Consider the following 21,463-nt stretch of genomic DNA (forward strand, 5'->3'; position numbering starts at 1 on the left):
ATATATTTTTATTTATTTTCTATGGGCTTGCCTAAGATGTAAAAAGTAGAAATCCTTGCAAATGTCAGACTAATCAAGCAAGTCTAGACTGGGTATATCATTCTCTGTCCACAGAACCTTTGCCATGTCATGCAGAAAGACTGAGCTATATTTGAAGAGACATTTGCAATAATTCTTCTTAGAGATGCTTTCAGGGTGTTGTAATTTTATGGCAAGATAATATAAAGATGCTCTCATGCACACATTTTGAAAGAATATCCAAGCAAATGTGATTACACAGGCTTTCAAAATCAACCCTTATACCAATCATGGAAAAAAAAAATGTTGCTAACATTTCTGAACTTGCTACAGGATGTGTGATGATTCAATATATTCTAGACTTCAGTGTACAGTATATCATGAGAATATATAGAAAGGTCAAAGATGCTTAGACACAGGTTCAACAAGCCACTCACACAAAGTTGTCCAGGATATTGTTTTTTTAAGTGAATTTGTATTTGATTTTGTGTTATTGTTTAGAAAAAATGACATACCAGACATTCCGTGATATTCACCATGTAGTGAAGGATAATGCTATTTAGTAATGTATTTTCAAATTGCTACTTTACATTACACAGTGTTGGTCAAATGAACTGCACAAACATAGTCATGCACATGTCTAAATTATGTTTGTGCATGTACTAATACTGAGACTGTGTGCTTCATTGAAATAATCGTGGAATTATTTTACAAATGCATCAGAGTACAGGCAATTCTAGATGCCTTTTTATAGTTCATAGCATGCTTGTTGTTAATACAGGATCAGAAATTTTGCTTTCTGAAAATGAGTGAATGATGTTAATTTCTCCATTTATTGTCAGCCACCAGCACAAATTTGACCACTGGTGACATTATGAGGAAGCCCCAAAATATTAAGACTCGTACAGTACATGGTGTATATGAAAAAATGTTTTTCTCTCAAAAATTCCTGTATTTCAGTGGTGTAAACTCTGTTTTGTTCACAGTGGATAGAACTTGATTAAGGCAGTTTCTGAATATTCTCTCAATTTGTAGCTTGGAATTTCATGCTAAAACATAAAGAGTGATTATTACTTCACTGGCATGCAAAAAGTGTAGACTTTGTACTGTTGAACCAGAAATTTTCATGCCTATTTTAATTTTGTGAATTATGCGAGAGCCAAGATTCATGGAATTAAAATGCATGCCAGAGTTCTTGTCTATAATATGTGCATCAAATGCTGGTGGCAATTCGCAAAAACTTCAGGCAGCACAAAAAAAAAGGCAGTCAGCTCCAAATCACACACAAAAAAAAATTTCATGCTGTGAATATTTCTGGTGTTTAGAGTATGTAGTATCTCATTAGCTCAACCTTAAAGATATGTAATTTTTCTGCAGTGTATGTTGGGCACCCAGAGTTGCACAGTGTTGCTACTAGCATGGGTGAGTGTGGCAACATCTGTTACATGAATCAAGATCCCAGGAGAATTAACTCAATGTGCTCGTCTTCTCACTCACGTGACTTCAGACTCTTGATGTCATCAGAATCGCATCCCAAGACATTGTACAATCCATTTCACAGTACGGTAGTTTTATCATGAATTTTCTGCCTCTCAATAATGCTCATCAGATTTGATAGCTTGAGAGATTATCAGAATTTCTTCTGAAACATTAAGCAAAGTGAGACTTGATCCGTAAGAGCTTGTCATTATCCAGTGTGCCACTTGATGACCTTTTTCTTGGCAAGTTTCATCAGTCTAATTCTTGCCAGATTTTTTTGTTGGCATGAGTGATGATAAGGATGCCTTCATAAGTATTGAGCAAAGTAAAACTTGGATGGATATTATTGTCAACAAGCAAGGTACCAGTTGATGATTATTTCTGCACAAATTTGACTGTAGTGGGTGTCAAACTGTGGTCATCATTCTGACTTACTATCCATAATTGTGCTTGTCTGCGCTCAAGCGCCACAATACTGTGGATGAGTGTCATTGGAAGAGAATAATGATAACATGATTGGAAGCTTCATGATTTTGTACATTGCTTTCCTTTTCACTAAAATGTTTATATGTCATTTTGATTGGGAACTGAATGTTCAAACAAAGTTTTGAGGACAGAAAATTACATTGCAGTGCTCTGGTGTTTGAGTTCTAATGATGTGCCCAATTTCCTTTGGATTTTTGCCAATGACTATTTGAATGTTAGTATGTCATTTTCCATGGCGTCTTGTGTGTAGTTACAAAATTGTAGAAGCAGTCAGCTAGATAATGTGACTGGAAGGAGACACAGGCTATTGGCTTCTTTGGCTGTGTAAATGAACAAAAAGCAGCTGAGAAAACAAAACAACTCTTGTACACGTACGTAAGACGTATTAGTGTAGAGGAGGCATTAAGAATGTAACATTCTTTGATGTACGTCATGTCAGAGAGAAATGTGACTCTGGAGAAAATGACATAATGATACTTTTCATTACAAATTAAGGAAGAAGTGTATTCATAAATCATCACAACATAGGATATAAATGATGACAACATATTTGAACATGCCCCTTGGTTTTGTTTTGTTATGTTGTTGTTGTTTTTATGTAGGACTTACAATGTATACTCATTCCTACTTTGTTAAAGACACAGCATGTTGTGTTCTAGTCAATTTATATATTCTGGTGTCAAACTGTACCTTCTGATGTTATGAATTGTATTCCACAACCGAAGAGCAAGGACCTGCAAATTCGACACCTCCCCCCCCCCCCTTTTTTTTTAAACTAGAGCTTAATTATTGATTTTTGTGACTTGCAAGAAGTAGTGTGGGATTCATGAGTTGCTGCTGTTATGCATATTTTGTAAAAATAGTCCTATTTGTATTCTCAGCTGGGTATGTGAACACAGCAATTTGAAAACCCTTTTTACATGTATGCCTACACACAAGTCTAAGGTAATACATTGAGTTAGACAGAAATGTCATTCTCATGACTTGATTTTTGAGGACAAATTTAACTCTTTAGGTAACAATAGCTGTAATTTTGACTGCCTTAAATTTTCCATACATTCCATAAGTGAATTCTGGTTTCAATTCTTTTCTTTTCATTAAAAAGGACAAAAAAGTACTATAGAATGATGTGAGAATCGAATTTAAACCTCAATTTTATTCCTGACTGTTTTCTTTTTATTGGTTTTATATGCACATTTCAGCAATCGATCATTCGTTTTATATTGTAAAGATCAAGAATACAAATAGAAACTTTTTATCTACTGCAAAGATTGGTGCAACACTGAATATTAGTAAATGGAGAGTCATAAAGTCTATTTGAAAATGGTATTTAAATGATTGCTGGAATCCACACGGAAATGCAAGACTAGTGAAGGAGAAGGCTCCCTTTAACACTGCAGAGGGTGTCATGCCCAGTAGTGCTGATGCCCAATGTGTAATGATGGATGGAGCAATCAAGGGTGAGGCAGAGGACTTGTAAAGATGCTGGAGTGGAGAGTTCCCTCGGACCTCTGACATCCCCAGCTGACTTTTGTAAAGGTCACAGCTCTCAGAAAGCGAGAAGCGGCCGGGATGCGTTCCTCCCCATCTCCATCCTCCCCTTTATCCCTCCCAAAACAAAACATCTCCAACATGCCAATCCTTGTATGCCTCTCTGGGGAGAAAAGGCCACAACAAAGAAAAAAACAACAACAACAGATATCTGCAGGATGGCACATGCACACAGAAAAAAAAAAACGAACAACAGGGGGATGAAAAGGTCATATGTGAATGGTACACTTCCCACTGACCTCTTGCACACCTGAACTTTAATCATTGAATCTAAAGGAGAGTGAGTTTTGCAAATGTATATTTTGCCTTTGCTGGATTGCATCATAATAGGAAACATTCGATCAAACATTGATTATCACTGGAATATGGTAATTAAAAAGTTTGAATGCGTTCAATGACATCATATCAGTTCTGCCAGTTAGCTGGTCAAATTATTATTTCAAGGTGCTATATTGTGTGGGCCAAATTGTAAATTATTATGACACTGATTCAAGTGACATTTGTAATTATATTGATTGATTAACTTTGTGTTTCATTTATGTAAAAAAAAAGATCAGAAATAAAAATCAATCATATTGAACCATGTGAAGTGATTTGATTATTAGCGGTATTATCATATTACTAATAGGAGTAGTAGTAGCTACATCAAATTTACAATAGAGCACTATCTATTTGATGTTCTAATTAGGAGATAATTTCAGTCATATGTGCCATGTCTATAAATATATTCTATATGCTTCCTTCTCTTGGCTTATCTACAGGATGTGATCCAAGCCATAAGGGATACAGCATTTGTCACCTCAGACTTCCCTGTCATCCTGTCCTTTGAGAACCACTGTAGTAAACCACAGCAGCTCAAACTGGCCAGATACTGTGAGGAGGTCTTGGGAGAGTATCTACTCACCGAGTGTCTGGACGATTATAAGGTTGGTTTTATGCCCCCCCCCCCCCCATCACCAACCCCCATCACCATCCCTCCTCCCCCCCCCCCCATATGTCTACTAACCATGCCTACTCCCCCACAGCATTCTTATCCACTTGTACTGCATCCCCCTTCATTTTCACTCCTCCACTCTCTCCTTCACCGGCACTCATCTTCACTTTCTCCTTCCCCACCCTTCACCACCTACCTATCTCCCCCCCCCCCCCACACACACACACATACACGCACACATTTTCTCTCATTTTCATATGCATTCGCACATCCTGATCTCATTCGTAAGAATTAAGACAATTGCTCTCGCAGATGCAGGAACACACACACACACACATACACACACACACACACACACAAATATATGCCTTAACTCTGGGAAATATATTGTATGAATACCAAAGGTACTGGTTGATACTGGCTGGCTTACAATTGATGGCTATCATAAATGGCTATCATATTTAGTGCTGTGGAAGATATGGCAAGTGTTACTCTTGAAAGTTTTTATGTTATTTTGCATTCCCTAGCACTGCTCCCTTGTCATAGCATTGGCAATGTCCTGCATGTCTCAACTTAATTTGTATATTTTGTCATATCTCACTAATTGTTATGTACACCTGCATCTACCATATCATTTGAAACAAAGTCATATTTGTATATGTGCGATTAATGTCATATTTTTACTGATATTCTCATGTATCACTCTCGTAGCTGAATGTCTCAATGAATTTTTTTCCCCCATCTTTTAATTTGCAGCTTGAAAGCGGTGTTCCTCTCCCATCACCTAACAAATTAAAGCGGAAAATACTAATCAAGAACAAGAGGCTGAAACCAGAAGTTGAGCAAAGTAAGTCCTGAGACTTCTTACCCCTCTCCCACACATACATGTAGCTGCCTAATCTTAGAATGCACAACTATATATTGTCACGAAAAGAAAACACACACACACAAACATCTGAACAAAGTTTGTAGTGATGTGTTTCCAGTTAAAAATGACTGTGTAGAAAGGAGAAGGAAAATATACCAAATTGTGTTGTGATATCATGCTGAAAGAACTTTCTCTTTCAAGTCTGTAAACCCCTCAAGGAATTCTAGCCATGTATTCTAAATGTACATAAATGCCTCAATTCATTAGGCTCTTATTATTGTCATTCTTCTAATGCAATAAGATGCAACAGTCCCACTTGCAAGCCATTGACAGTATGATCAGAATTGATGAAGTCACATGATCCCACTTTTCATGGACAATTTGATCTGTAGCACTTGTATTGATCAATGAAGAAGACATCTCAGTGACTTTGCTGAATGGTGAATAGAGAATGTGAAGATTTTAGAAGTGTCTCCAAGTTGGCCTTTCAGCCAGAAAATCCTTTCAAACATGGCCCACCAAATTAGCACTTGGCTTGTATGTAGCCAGTGTGGAGTGGGTATTTGTTATGCTTTGTCATTGTTATTGTTGTCTGTTTTTACTTGAATGCAAATTTGTTTTTGTTTTTTAATCTGTCGTACAGGACAACTGGAGATGATGCGACTGAGGCCAGAAATGGCAGAGCTCAACCAGGAAGATGAACAAGAAGAAGGAGAGTCAGGTGAGACGGTTACCATGGTGATCAGTTAGAAGTTCTTCTTCAGTCTTCTCTCTGTCTCCACAAATCTCTCGCCACATTCCCTCCCTTGTCCCGTCCAACAGCAAAAAATGTTTGCACTCTTTTTTTTTTTCTACTGACCACAGCTCACATTGCCTCTCTCCTAATCAATAGATCAAATATTACATAGTCTTGTCCATTATCATAAAAAACAGTAATATCCCCCACCCCTTTTTTCAGTGTCAATTTATGTTTTTGATGTTTTGTAGAATTCATATCCACAATGAAATTGATTCGGAGAGAATGCCTCAGATGGTGTTCAAATGAGGTGAAAATACCTCTTTGTGAAAGAAAGTGTAAATATTGATTACAATTTGCAAAATTCTGACCAGCAGTCAACAATAGAAGCATGTTTGGCATACATTTAAGCAACTTAGTTTAACTACTTGAAAAAGTTGGTCACATTTAAGCTTTTCTCTGTTGCTCCTCCTACTGCACAATGTTTTTTTTTTTTTTGTAAACGTTTATTTTTTAACACTTTTACTACACGCATAATGTTCTAGATTTATTTCCTATTCTTTTTTTTTTTTTTGTATTGTAGTCGTCCCTTTTGACAGCTTCAGTATTTTATTTTGAGCACTTGACACCTTGCTACATGCTGTGCATGCTTTTAACTGTAACATGCTTGATTACCACCAAGAGTGCAAGGCTAAATACAGCCAAGCTTGAAAGCACCAATAAAACTTACAACTGACAGCTTTCAAAAATTAATCTTTCAAATCTGTCACATCTCTTTAAAAAAAAAAGCATTAATGGCCTATTAACCTTCCCTCTTTCTACTAAACCCTTTTGTTTCTAATTTCAGCGTGCAAAAAAAATTGTTAAAGAGCTCTTACTAAAAAAAAAATGAAGTGTACTTTTTTGTGTGAGCAAACAAATGACAATTATGTCACCCTGTCATTTGTAGAATTTCTTTTAATGTACATGTAACATGTGAATTCCTTCATCTGTTTCTTTCAATGTGAGATTTTGTTTCCTTATTTATGTTCACAGTTCGGAAAGTAGACATTTTGCCCCCCCCCCCCTTTTTCCCCCAGTGTACTTTTATGAGAAAATGCAAGTTCACTGTAAATCTGAACTGCTGTTCATAATATGAAGGCTAGAATTATGGTTTTCATTGTTTGTGTTCGTAATCCAGATACTGTTGCACTGATTGTATTCTGTTTTTTTGGTTTATCTATTTCGTTCTTTTTGGTCATGAAGGATCTAGGGTGAGCATATGTTTGTAGAATACACTCAAATGAAACACAAACTTGCCTTGAAAGACATTCCAGCGCTCAAAGATTTTGTTAAAGAGCTCTTACTGAGGCACTTGTAGTGTACTTTTTTTGTGTGAGCATACAAAAGACAAGCTTATGCCATTCTGTCATTTGTATGGTTTGTATGTAGTCCCATGAAATCGTATCATGATTTCCAGGTTCATATTGCATGTTTAAAGTGGCATGTTAAAACCTTTTTTGGTAAAAAAAAAAAAAAAATGAAAAATGAAAAATAAAAAATGAAAAAAAAAATACTGATGACGTTTAGTAAACAGATGTAACTTAAGTGTTTGTGTCAATGAATGTTGCTCTCAAAATTTAAGTTAACTTACTCTACGCAATGCCCACTTTCACTACCAGAAATTTTGGGACATTTTTAAAAGTAAATAAGTGCTGTAATATCACAGTAGATCATATGACACCTAAGAGAGCACCATGCATTCACTGTATGTTTGCTTTACATACTATCAGTGGTCATTGGGAACAAGGTATATATTTCTTAGGTTCTTCCAACAACTAAATAACTTCTCTTTTTATTTTTTCTACAGTTGCTAGTTTCTTGATGCATTTATATCCTCTTTGGGTTTTGATATAGTTGCTTATTATTTTGACATTTAATGTTGATAATGATTATGCATACTGTTCATCAAAAGTTTGAGCATCATTAGTTTTAGCTGTCTCACTCAGAATGAGAAACTCACGAAGTGTTTCTAAAGCTTTTCAAGTAGAAACCCAAATGTTTGCTTTTTTTCACTTTGAAAGGCTTCAATATGTTTAAAACAAATGTGCAAAGGGGTTGTCATCTCCTGAAATGTCATACCTCCTTTATTATCTATGACATACATCATCAATCTATGTCATATCAACTTCCAGGTTTTAATCAACTTTTGGTAATGGATTTTTTTTTTTTTTTTTTTTTTTTTGCAAGAAAACATTGCTGACTAGTTTGAGATAGGTAACCATGCAGTTGTTATGTATATCTGATAAAATCCAAATTACTGTGAAGTCATCAAAACCATTTTCACTCAGGGATACCAATGGAGATTAAAGAAGGATGTAGTTATTAAGAGCATTTCCTATCATTTTAAGACAATTTATCATGGATGCAATCTGTAATGGGGACCTTTCTGTCATTTTAATGTCAAGTATTTTTAGTGCTTACTAACGGACATTCAAATCCAGTCAGTCTGCAACCAGCTGGAATCAATTGAGCCATTTCACACCTCCACAGTTGTGTTAAAATACCTCAAGAAATGTTGAATGGAATATTTTTAAGTTACCTCCCCATATTTCTATCTTTGTTTGGAAGTTAGCTGGGAGTTTGGGAGGTGGGAATTCATTAAAGTTAAACATCATGATGTTCAGATCATGTGAAAGCACCTCTTCTCAAAACAATCACATCACAACACTAAACAAGGGATCACATTTTATTCTTAAACTTTTTTTTTATTTCAATTAGAGCAGTATTGCAATGAATTGAATTTTTTTCCTGTAGAAGTTCTATCATGGTCAGCTTTGTAAAGGGATTTATTTAGTTAAGTTTTCCACTCCAACCATACATAGCTTCCTCCTCTAAGTATAGCACATAACAATTATGTGATTTAGAATTCTGGACAGATGGGTGTACATTAATAGAATGTGAAATTAATTCATGATGTCAAGAGCTTTTTAAGCCTTCTCCAAGTAGTTGTGCTTCAGGCATGATTTTTCCTGGAGAAGTTCTATCATGGTCAGCTTTGTAAAGGGATTTATTTAGTTAAGTTTTCCACTCCAACCATACATAGCTTCCTCCTCTAAGTATAGTACATAACAATTATGTGATTTAGAATTCCGGACAGATGGGTGTACATCAATAGAATGTGAAATTAATTCATGATGTCAAGAGCTTTTTAAGCCTTCTCCAAGTAGTTGTGCTTCAGGCATGATTTTTATAATCCTCATAAATTTTCAGAATGCAAACTGTAAGAGCTAATTCTTGTCAAAAGGATCACTTGTAGCAAGGAAACATGTAGTGAAGGCCAGTTTCTTAAAAGAAAACTGTACTGACATTTTCTAATTGTCTGATAATTTTTTGATGCGTACAACTGGAAAGAGAGGATTCTAAAACCCAGGATAAGCCTGCAATGATTTTTTGAAAAAAAATGAAAACGAGCAAGCCAAGGAACGATCCACACAATTTGGCATACGTCACAGGTGCCACCCTCCGACTTTAGCAAAACGAACTACACATGTCAATTTACTGATGAAATCTCACATGAAGTACTGCAAAAACTGTTATTTAATAAAATTGCATTATGGAGCTGAAATAAACATGTTAAACAATATTAATTAATTTTTAAAAGGAATCTCTTCAAAAGCTTTTCATTTAGATAAAATTTGTGGGGAATATTCCAGATATGCAAAATGAAATTATCATCATTGTCCGAACGTGCTGCCCATAGAAAACTGTGTGTAAGTAACGTTGCACTAACTATACTATGCATTGATGATGAGCGATAAATAATGGTTCGACAGTTCAAACTTATCTAACGAAGATGAGGACTTAGTGATAGTCAACGGCAATCACGGTTTATGCCTAGTTAGAAGAAAACGGCACCCAGTACACATAGACTCTAGACTAGAACTAGGACTAGGACTAGTGAGCAGTCAAGGACCGAGTAGATTCTACGTGGCAGTTCAAGTCTTGATGAGTAGGCCCCTACACTCACTCGCCGCCCCGTCGACAGCTGTACGTGCACAGCGCTAATAGGCACAGTGTAAACGTTATAGTATAAATACCCCTGCTGCCAGAACTTGAAGAAAGTCCAGACGAAAGTCCAGACTCCAAGGTCTAGCGTTGCCGTTAGATCTAGGCCCTTGTGCTGCAGACCCTGTTGTTTCTGTGCTGAATTTTGCAATGTTTTTGTAGTCAAGATAAATCTCATGGTGGTTGTATTAACACCAAGGACTAGTCCCTAGATCTATCTAGTTTAGTTTTTAGAAGGACCCATAAAGGCCATACCTCGGAAGAGTGGCCTGACCACGTAGATACTAACAGTGCCGCAGCTTCACGATCCAAGTACTGGTGTAGGTATAGTGCTAGCGTACTTCCATATTCATGTAGATATCTCAAAATTCACTTAACCAAATTGTACCAAAATCACAGGAAATACTTTATGACTCATGTCCACTTGCTCACGCTAATTGGAAACAAATCGCAAGTCGGGAAGCGTAAGTGAAGTTGTCGACTTTCCTGTCGTCACTAATCTGCTCTGTACGACTAACAAGAGTGATCGCAGCGTAGGCCCTACCTGCCTGCGCACGCACAGACTGAAGTTAGCCATGTAATATGATGAGACAAATCTTTCAAGTAATCGGGAGCAAAAAATCAATTTATAAATTATTTGAGCTAAGTTGAATGAAAAATATAGTTCGTAAATCACACAAATCGCCAAAATCATGACATTTTTTAGTTTAGTTCCCGCGTAAATTCCCCATTCGCAAAGTACCAGTCGGCTAACTTCAGTTCTAGATTGTGCATGTCGCGTTTACCATGATCTCTCGCAAAGAGTGAGTTTTTTTGAGTGATGACTTGAAAGTCGGCGTCAATATTGATACTTCTCGATTTACGATTTCGTTCAAATATAAGACAGTATTTTGAAATATGCTTAGAAGTATATCCTGTAATTTTGATGCGATTTGGTTCAGCGAAATTTGAGACAGCTGCATGAATAGGACAGTACACAAGTGCCGCCTGCTAGCTAAATTGGGCCTAAGCGTCGTCTGCTACCCGGTACAATTTAACGCATGCGTATGCGAGAGCTTGTAATCAGTGATATAGTTGGCACCTGTGACATCACGACATCCGGGCTCGTCAGCTCATTAGCATAATTCTCACCCAAAAAGTTCAATTTTTAACATGAAATTACGGGCTAAATCGTTATGAAATTTTGATTCTGTTTGCACCGCTGGGTCTTTTAGAATTAAAAGAACAACATATAAAAAAATTAAAAACCGGTACAATGCCCTTTTAAGTTGTGATTCTCTAGAAAGCATATAATGATGATGATATATGTATTGTTAATTTGCTTGTTCCTGTTGGATTTTCTTCTTTTTTTTGGGGGGGGGGGGATTACATTGTTATTGTGAGCTGTGATTCATTTTAATTCTTTATGTGCCATGGTGTAAATCCCTTGTGAGCCCCATTATTCCGAGACAGCAAACGTAGTCATAATTTTGGGAAACTCTCTTTTTTTCAAATCTATTATACTTTCATAAATTGATGTTACATTGGACATGTAATGAGCAAAGTTGTAGAAAAAAAAGCCAAGCTTTGGTTTCATGTAAACTGCATAGCAAATCTATGATTGCTTTTCTCAAATGACCAGTAGATGCATCATTGTAGAGGCATGATTTTTTTGCTCAGTGTGGTAGCATTACAATTTTTACTTAGGCCATGACACATTATGCCATGCAGATGTGGTGTATAAGTTTTATAGGGGATATGTGACTACTCAATCCTGGCATCATAAGTATATCAGCTATCATTTTCCCCCATGCATTTTGTAAGGAAACAGTTTTGCAAGAGAAGTCACTGGTTTTTCTTTGTGTGTTTGATTACAGCAATTTCCATGATATGAAAATTTGCTGCAATTGTGTAGGTTTAGAAGTGGATTGAAGGACATGGGTTGATTATGTCTTGTAATTACAGTCTTAATTGTTTGGTTAAAAGTCCTGTATCGATGAAGAATTGACAACATATTTGTGAAGCAGTTTGAAAATGAACCAGTCTGAACCACACGTGGTTTTTAAAAAAAAAAGAAGAAAAAAATAATGTGACGCTGAAATATAAATAAGCCTGTACTGAGGGTTTGTACATGTTTACATCTAATATTGAAATAATGGAATTTTGTAGCTTTTTATAGCATATAAACAGATGGAAGAGCAGAGACTTAGAAATTAATAAACACAGGAAATCGTGTTCATTTTTTTTTTTTCAGGGATGTTGAATGTTGTTGCAGTAAAGCTGCATATATGTGTCACCTTGCTTGCAAAAGAAGAATTTATAAAAACAGACAAGAAATTTGAGGTACTTCACTGACTTTATATCTTTCCTGTGGACTACAAGGAGCATAGCCAAGTTACTGTATACGACAAATATTTTGCGAGGTTTTTATTTTCGCGAATTTCGCGAGTCAGCTGCTATTCGCGAAATTAAAAACACGCGAAAATATTGACTCTCATGCCGATATGAATGTGACGTACGTGTACACATTCCTCCGTTCAGTACAGGACTCCACGATCGCGAATTTAACAACGCGCAAAATTGTCGGGAAGTCCCGATTCGCGAAAATTTAGACTCGCGAAATATATGGCGTATACAGTAATGTACATAGGGAAGGTTATTAGCCAGTGTATTACACCACTTGGTCATCGCTGTCTTTATTTATTAGCTCTTTTCATCATAATTAATTAGGCCCAAGATTGCCGTATGTGATACACTTGGTTACTAGCTGCTGACTTGGTGCAACTGAGCATTGCATTGTAGTTTGCAACCTCAAAGTTTTGCCAGTGTTTCTTCCTTTAAGTTTGCAACCTCAAGGTCTGCCAGCATTTCTTCCTTTAACCCACCAAGTCCCAGGAGTCACATTTCTTTGGTTTTACTACTACAACTTGTATTCGTCGTTAGCATTTCATCGGGACAAAGTATGGAAGTTCTCTTTCAGTCAAGTTCTGTGATCCTTATTATACTCAATTTTCTGTTCACTTGCCAAAGTTTTGAAAGCCTAGTGAATGCTAAATTCATAAATTATGGCAATGCAATTTATGAGATTAAAGTTCTTATTTTCTCTCAAATGGGAAATATTTGTCTGGGGTTTTTTTTTTTCTGATTTTGTCCCAAATTAATGAATGTGGTCAGTTCCGTATATTGTCTCTCCAGTATAAGATATGCAGTGGAATTCCCAGATGCCAAGCCAAGTTAATGATTGCAAGATAAAGATTTCTGCAAAAATTTCCCGAGAGCTTGATGGGTCAAAGAGCATGCATGTTATCAGACTGGCCAGGTAGAGGCAGTACAGTGTCTTATGTTTATATTAATGCGGCAGTCAAATTTATGTGTTCGAGTGTATTGTTGCATGATGATAGTTTCATAGTACTTTTTTTTTTGTCTATGATTGGCTGAAATTGTCATGTTAAAGATATATTTCCAACTCCACTTCATGATTTACTTCTTTTTGTGACACTTCAGGAATTAGTATCTACCATGTTCGAGGTGCAATCAAAGTGTTGCTACAATTGTATGTCTGTTGTATGAATTGAACAACATTTCAACATGTTTAGATCATTGAAGAGCCTTTGGATTTAGTATTTACCATCGTTTCTGAGTTTGGTATTTGTCTAAAAAATGAAAAAAAAAATGTCTTACGTAGTTTAGGAAGCAGACCAGTGACGCATTAATTTTACAGTTGGATGCTCTGAATAGCTCTGTCGCTTCAGCAAGGTGACAAATTGTTGATCAGGGCTCCAGAGTGGACATTACCATCTGTAATCAGCACATAATACTATCAAAGAGGATGACCACTAGGAACATCCAAGGGATGTAACCTTCATGAATAGAAGCTTGGGAATAGTTTTAAGTTTGTGCTTACTTTACGCGGGCACTAAAAAAGTATTTAGTACCTTTTTGCAAGTGACCATGGGACCACTGGTGTGAAGTTCTCTGGGAAGGGCTGTGCAATGAGGAGAAAGTGCCTAACCAAAGAGTGCTGCTGGTACTGCTACTAGAGTCTACCGGGATTCTTAAAATCAAGAAGCTGTCGTGTCCATTCAAGGCAAACTTTGAATCATAACAAGGCTGCTGTTTCTTGCTATCTCTCTCAAACTTCTGGTAGTATTCAAAGTATTGAATACTACAAGATTGGCCTGTTTAGTAAAGTCTGCATACTTCTAAGTTGTACACGAGGTCAACTAACCTTGGACTAACTCAGTCAAGTGATTGTGTGCTGCTAGATTATCCATATTTGAAGTATTGGTCATGGTAGACTGTTGTGGACTGGCAGGTGATTATATTCTATATGGTTGAATGTAAGTGAAATGCAGTGAAATGTCATTGAAAGGTATGTCCTAAGCAATAGACTTTGATTTGGTTGCTTAGACAAGAGCATCAGCAAGAACTTCATAGAATGGTTGCCTTCCATGGTGGGACATTCATCAGATGATGAAAATAAGAATTTAAAGACTATTGTTCATTGCTTTGAATGACGAACCCTTGAAGGAACCCCTGAGAGCAGTCACCTTCTGTGGAAGAGCTGATGGAGGGGGGGGGGGGGTGGAACAAAGAAGTCAGTTCTTGAAGAATGGCTCTGGTTAGAGGTGGTTGTGAGATTGCTCTGGTTAGAGCTGTTTGTGGGATCTTTCAGGAAGGCTCAACTCAGAGTGAGCTCATTGCAAGAGCTTCTCATCATAGATGGGGGCCCTCCAATCCTGTATCTCCTTGAGATCAGGAACCATTGCAATCTTCAGTGATATTCAGTATCTTCACTTCCAGTGATGCATACATCCTGTTTTTCTTGATATGTGCACTATCTCAGCATTCTTCCAATGCTGCGCCCAGAGCTCACTGGTTTCCTATCGTAGACCTATTACCACATGCCATTTATGTGTATCAGGACCACTACATTAAACAATTCATTCCTGTACTGAACTGTTAAACTCCAGGATGAAACCATATATATAAATAGAATGAACAAATGTTGTCACTAAACATACATTACAAGATCTCAAAAAGAGGTATTCAAAGAGGCGCGCAACACTACATATGCCACTGTTTTCCATACCTGCTATGCTGTGCCCTGCTCACTCTGTAACAGGACAGACTTTGATTGCACCTCTTACATGTACCATGCATTTTTTTCTCTCTCTATTTTTTTCTGGTTATATTTTCTTGCCCATTCCTTCATGTCTCTCTTTGATGGACTTATTACAATTACAGCCTTTAAGTAATTTATTTTGGCCAGTTATAAGACTTGAAATGCATTTGTGTTTTTCATCCTTTATATATATATATTCCACAGCTATGTCATGTTAGATATATTATTTAACAAACAACAGCTTTATTTATCACTGAATATGCCTGATCCTTATTTGCAGACATCCAAGTTCATGTATGACTTTTAAATAAAAAAAAAATAATAATAATAAGAGCAGTAATATTAATTTGGTAACACATGAACTATGATGTAATTATTTGGGTACTTGATTTCTTGTTACTGAATTCTAAAATTTATCCTTTTTGTTCAGGATAATGATATCTTGTCAATTGATAGCAGAGCAAGTCTTCTGTATTTTGATAAGTGATATTCATCAAAGATATGTGCCTGAAAATGAGCAATAATCATATCATTGTTTTTACATCAGCTATCAAAGAAGAGGCTAAATATACAATGTTTATTTGTAAAGAATCTGAACAATTATATTTGTCTCCAGAGGTAATACAATTCAGTTATATACAGATGTCAAATTTCTCAGTGGTGTCCTGAAACAGTTATCATTCTGTGTGTGTTGACTGCAATAATCATACCTTGTAAATGCATCAGTCGTGACTTACGACGAAGTGTAATGTGTCTGGTTGAATCTCAATGTATTTTGTATGTTCTGAATTCCAACCCGACCCCGTAAGGAGAGTGAAAAAGACATGGCCCATCCCTTTCATTCACTAGTTGTGATTCTCCATGTTATGTTACAACGATTTAATTTTTATAGAGAGTGAATCTGAAGGAAGCGATGACATGCCACCCCCGCAGGTTGTCACAGCGCACCGTCTTAGGAAAGCCATGCTGCCCGGTACATATCTGTCAATAATTCATCCATTTCACATTGTATATCTGCTACTTGTAAATTATTTACTGACTTTCACTATTCACTATGTTACTACTGTGTACTACTACTGCTACTACTTCTTATTTATTTCATTTTATTTGTTTATTTTTTTACTGATGCTTTCTGCATTTCTTGGGAGAAGGGAACAAGTTTTCTGAAAGGTTTGCAAAATGAATTTGCAAGGGATATCTTGGATATGGGCAGAAAAAAAAGACGGGTGAACTAGTTGCTATTTTGCATTGATAGTTTTGTTGAGCATGGGTGAAGTCTATTGCACTATTAACCACTTACCACGTGAGTGTGTCCTTTACCACAGATTTTGATCTTAATCATTTTCCCTACTCAAAATCACTATCAAAACTTGACGAGGAAATATCTTGCACATACGATGGCTCTAAAGGCTTTTATTAATCATGTGTCTAGTCAAAGCTTTATATACAGGGATTAAAATAAAATGGGAAAGATGCTGTTTTTACTTACCTGTCATTATGTAGGACAGTTTATGACATTTATGACAACTTTCATCAGGTGCTAATTCTTTTGTTTAAAACAAGCAACAACAACAACAACAACAAAAATATTTCAAATTGGAGGGATTGTCAGTACATCAAGTCAAAATACCAATACCTTACACAAATGTACCACTTGAACTGGTATGAGTGGATGGATATTGTGATTACACTATTGAATATTAACAGTATTGACAATAGTGATTACGATAAGGACAATGATAAAGCCCTTTAGAAAAAGCAGTTTGATGTTAGTAGTGTATAAACTGTCAGGAAACATAGTAAAGCTCAGTAGCAATAATTCACATGTAGATTAAACAGAGTCAGATGCAAAGTAAATCATTTCAGCATGATTCATTTGCATATGCAGTTAGTAAACAATTGGACATAGTAAAACAAAAAAAGAATTCAATGTGCAGCTGTACAGTTGGATTCCAGAAAGTGAAAAGATAACCTAATTTATAATCACTGTAGAATAGACATCCTCATTTTTTTTTTTTTTTGATAGAGCCTGTATTGCCTTACATGAGTGGTGCTTAGCATACTTTTTGTAGTTTATTTACAAAAGAGAGCCTCTCAGACTAATTACAGATTTATGAAGTCAGTTCCACATAGAATGTGCATTTGTGACCATTCTCCATATAACACAAGGTTATGTTTGACACCATCAGAATGTTTCATTGTTCATTGTTCATATAGATCAGCTTAATAAATCTTGAATATGGTGACATTGAGTGAGTGCAAGTTCTGTTACAATAAATGGTAGTCACAGCAGGAAGAAGGACAAAAAATTAAATCTTACTTTTTTGCTTTGGGTCTTTAGGGTCATTATACGGGGTTTACATATTTCAAGTTAGCATATTTTTCCACCATCCAGGAAAGAAACAACATTTTGTTGACATACATTTCAAATGACCATGACAGTATTTTGATTGAACACAATAATTTCTTGCAGCACCGTATTTGAATCCATTTGATGTATGACGAATTTAGAATTTGTGAAAAGTAATCTGTGAAGAAACAACAACATGCCATGAATAGATTAAATATGTACTACCTAGAGCAACGAATGGCAAATGACTCGTGACTGAAACTATTCAGAAGATTTGACATATCTGTACATAACTTTTGATATGCAACATGGTTTGAACTGATGTGAAGTGATATGTGATAATTATTGTGCAGTCAGTCCAAAACCACTTTTTGTTCTACTGTGAGCTTTGTCTGTTGAGTGGAGAAGTGGAGAGAAGGAGACACTACCTTATCTTGTCCTGCATGCTATGTCATTATTTTGCTGTAGATGATCATTTTGAGTTTTTGCTGCGAGTTTGCTGCATGCATACATCCAGTTTAATTTGACTATGTAGTGCCGTCATTGTAGATTACTTTTAGTTTGTTTTGTGTAAGTGCTCCTCCCCCTTTTAAACCTTCAAAGCACTGCTGCTTTTGCTTCTGCAAGCTGCTTGCCAAGTGAAGCTCCAAAGCCAAAGAGAGAGAAAAAAAAAGAAGAAATTAACTGAGCTGGTGAATGGAAGCATTTCTTGTTGGTGATTCAGGACCTCTCGGCCTCTCCATGCATGTTGTCAGAAGCTCATTCATCCTTGCAATATTTGTTTGTCTGACCTTACAAATTTCTTTTGACATCAGCAATAATATAAACATACTTCTCTTTCTGTCTCTCTGCCCCTCTGTAGGATTTAAGTTTTAGTATGGTCATGCCATTGAACATTCTTATTATATTGATATTTATGTATGTTGATCTTTTCACATGTTCAGTCAATTTCATGTATAGCTTATCATCGAAAGAAGACTGTTAATTCACTTTTCATTGCTATGTTGACCCACAATAACTCAGGCACTATCACCAGATGCAGTGCAGCTTTAATAGTTCTTGAACAGCCTGAGAAGAGAAAAGGGTCCATCCTTGGGCTGAAATATGCTGATTTTTTTTTTTTCTTCTGTCTTTTTTTCACTTCTCATGCATGTCTTTACAGTTTTGCAGAGTGTATTCTGTCATACTATCTATTAACATTACCACTAAGTTTTCTAAGATTGTTGGTAATCCACTCTTCATGTGCAGTATGAGGTCACTATAATTGTATGAAGGTTGGTTTTATTGTTTAAAAATTTTGGGCCATAGGAATGGTTTTTTTTATATATATATATACGACAATAGAAGCCAGTACTAATGTGCAGTTTATTAGTCATTCCAATTTAACACTGCTGGGGTTGGACCATCCTTAGCCAAAAGCAAGGCATCAAAAAAAAAAAGAAAAAAAAAAAGAAGTTATCGCTCATTGTATTCTATCATATCACTATGTGCATTTTCCAAAGCAAAAACAAAATTAATTAATATATTAAAGCCAAAAGAGCCATGTTCTGATACTCTATGAATTTTGTAGGATATAAGGCTGCCACATTAATTTTGTGACTATTTTTCTCTTTCCTTACTCCAAGCTACTTTTACCCAGCTCCAGCAGTGTTGAATGCCTGTACTTTGTGATGAAAATTTTCTTCTGTTCCTGAAGATTGGTACTTAAGAATCTACCATTGATATTTATACATTGTGTTCATGATTTTCAGAATATGGTAACCAGTAAATGTTTTATGTAGAAGTGCTCAAATCTTGAAAATTCTACTGCTTCTTGATTTATCAAGCATAGACTAGAACAGTAAAGTATTAGTAAGCATGAATATTTACAGATTAATTTTCATAGATCATGGGAATTATTCACAATATGATTACTGAGAGTGGAGTGATTTTAAAATTCAAAATACTGTAGCAATGTTTTCTTTCTCAAAGCTCAAGAAGGTCTATGTATGTTACATAGCATGTGTTTCAAGGTTAAGGGGATAACCGCAGTTTCTGTTTCATCAGATTTTACAAATTATTTCAGTGGAAGATGACTTGAAAGAAATCATACTCAGAAATTTTAACAAAAAGGTTTTTATCCTGCAGTTGAGAACCTACAGAATTTGATCATGGCAGTTTTACTAAAGTTTTCACCGTTATGGTTCTCAAGTGATTTTGTGATTAACTTATACCACATGCAGAATGATATATACCATAGTTGTAGTTGTAAGAGAACCAACAGATTTATATTTCAAATAAAAAAAGAAAAAGAAAATGCAAAATGTACATACATCTGCATCTCTTCTGCGGCTATGAGTCATGTTTCCTTCAGAAATGTCATTACCTCAAATCCCTCCCACCCCTCCCTACCCTTTTCCTTGGCTCAAAGGGGGAAAGAAGGATTATATTGAACCTTGACCTGTGTGACCTTGACCCCCAGTACCTTTCATCCATGTCCACAAGCTGTGTCCCTTAACTCCTATGCAATTTTGTTAGACATCACTGTGACAATTTTTGTATGCATGCAAAACAACATATGAGCTGACATGAGGTTTGTAGCTTTGCTGTGCTTGAAACAATGGCTACTTTGATTGCATGATGTATATCGCTCAGAAATGCATGAATGTTTAAGAAAAGATGTCATCTTTTTATCATTTGATGCCAGAAACATATATGTTTCCATCATGAAAAGTTGGCAGTTTTTGATTTTCCAGAAGATTATGGCAATCTTATCAAAGTCATTACTGCTTAATTTCTATCAAAAAGTAATACATTTTAACACTTAAATTGTTGTTTTGAATATATGTCAGTTTTAATGATTAAAACAGGTGTTTATAATATTGTACATTATTTCACTACTGCAAATGCAAGTTTGATGCTGTGGGTGATAATTTCTTTGGTTTACAGAAATTTGTTTATAAACATGTTTGCATTAGTTTAGCCCAGTTCTTCTATTTCAAGAAAAATGTTTGCAGTAATGAATGAAATCCTCTGAATGTTTTGATTTTATATATGCAGTTTTTCAATTCTGAAGGTCCAATACATTCTTTATCATTTCAGCCCACAGAGATTGAGCAAACGATCAAATAAAATGAAAATATGATTTTTCAGAATCTTAAATTTTGATGATAGAATTGTATGATAACAGTAACATTCTTGTATTGCAGCTTGCACATGGTGCATCATTGTAATACCACATGATTACATGTTTCAGTTTATTTGCAGACCTTTCTATGTTTGTGTGTTTATGTTTTGTACCTGTAATGTTAATAGACAGCTTAATAGTAATCCCCAAATTTATTTTGATTTTTTTTTTTGCACGATGATTAATTTTGTTTTGTCTCTTCTCTCACTCTCTCATCTCACATCCAACCTGAAATTTGTCCAATATTTCTATCTTTCCATTTTCACTCTGTTGATATCTATTCTGCTGTTTTATCTCTCATATGCTACATTCTGTCTATCCCTTTATCTTTCATTTCCCTTCTCATTCTGTCTGCCTGTTTTTTCTTTCATTCTCTCTCTCTCTCTCTCTCTCTATCTTGTTTAATGGTGTCATGTTCATACTTGAAACATTGTTGCTCTCTCTTGATGTACATGCATTGTGTTTGGATGTTTGTGTCCGTGTTTGATAACTGGTATATTCTATGGATGCGTATGAACGGGAATGTCATGTGTGGTTTTGTGTGTGTGTGTGTGTGTGTGTGTGTGTGTGTGTGTGTTTGTTTGTATGTATGTATGTATGTATGCATGTATATATGTGTGTGGATGTGTGTATGTGTATGTGTGGGTTGTTATGTTCATTTATGTATGTTTCTATCTGTGTATGTATCTTGGATTGATCTTCGTTCAATCTGATGTACACATTG

The 21,463-nt window shown here is 35.8% G+C and overlaps 1 protein-coding gene across 2 annotated transcripts in view; it reads left to right on the forward strand.

Moving 5' to 3' along the window:
- The window catches only part of LOC140233372 (1-phosphatidylinositol 4,5-bisphosphate phosphodiesterase beta-4-like), a 181,771-nt gene that overhangs the window by 138,450 nt on the left and 21,858 nt on the right, over positions 1 to 21,463 (forward strand). Inside the window, exons 11-14 of one of the 2 annotated variants that reach the window (XM_072313489.1) lie at positions 4,296 to 4,460; positions 5,225 to 5,315; positions 5,980 to 6,057; positions 16,116 to 16,196. In XM_072313489.1, coding sequence (XP_072169590.1) covers positions 4,296 to 4,460; positions 5,225 to 5,315; positions 5,980 to 6,057; positions 16,116 to 16,196 — 415 coding nt within the window. The remainder of the gene's footprint in view (positions 1 to 4,295; positions 4,461 to 5,224; positions 5,316 to 5,979; positions 6,058 to 16,115; positions 16,197 to 21,463) is intronic. The other variant, XM_072313481.1, reaches the window with a different exon arrangement.

This window comes from Diadema setosum, chromosome 1, assembly GCF_964275005.1.
Source record: "Diadema setosum chromosome 1, eeDiaSeto1, whole genome shotgun sequence".
NCBI lineage: Eukaryota > Metazoa > Echinodermata > Echinoidea > Diadematoida > Diadematidae > Diadema > Diadema setosum.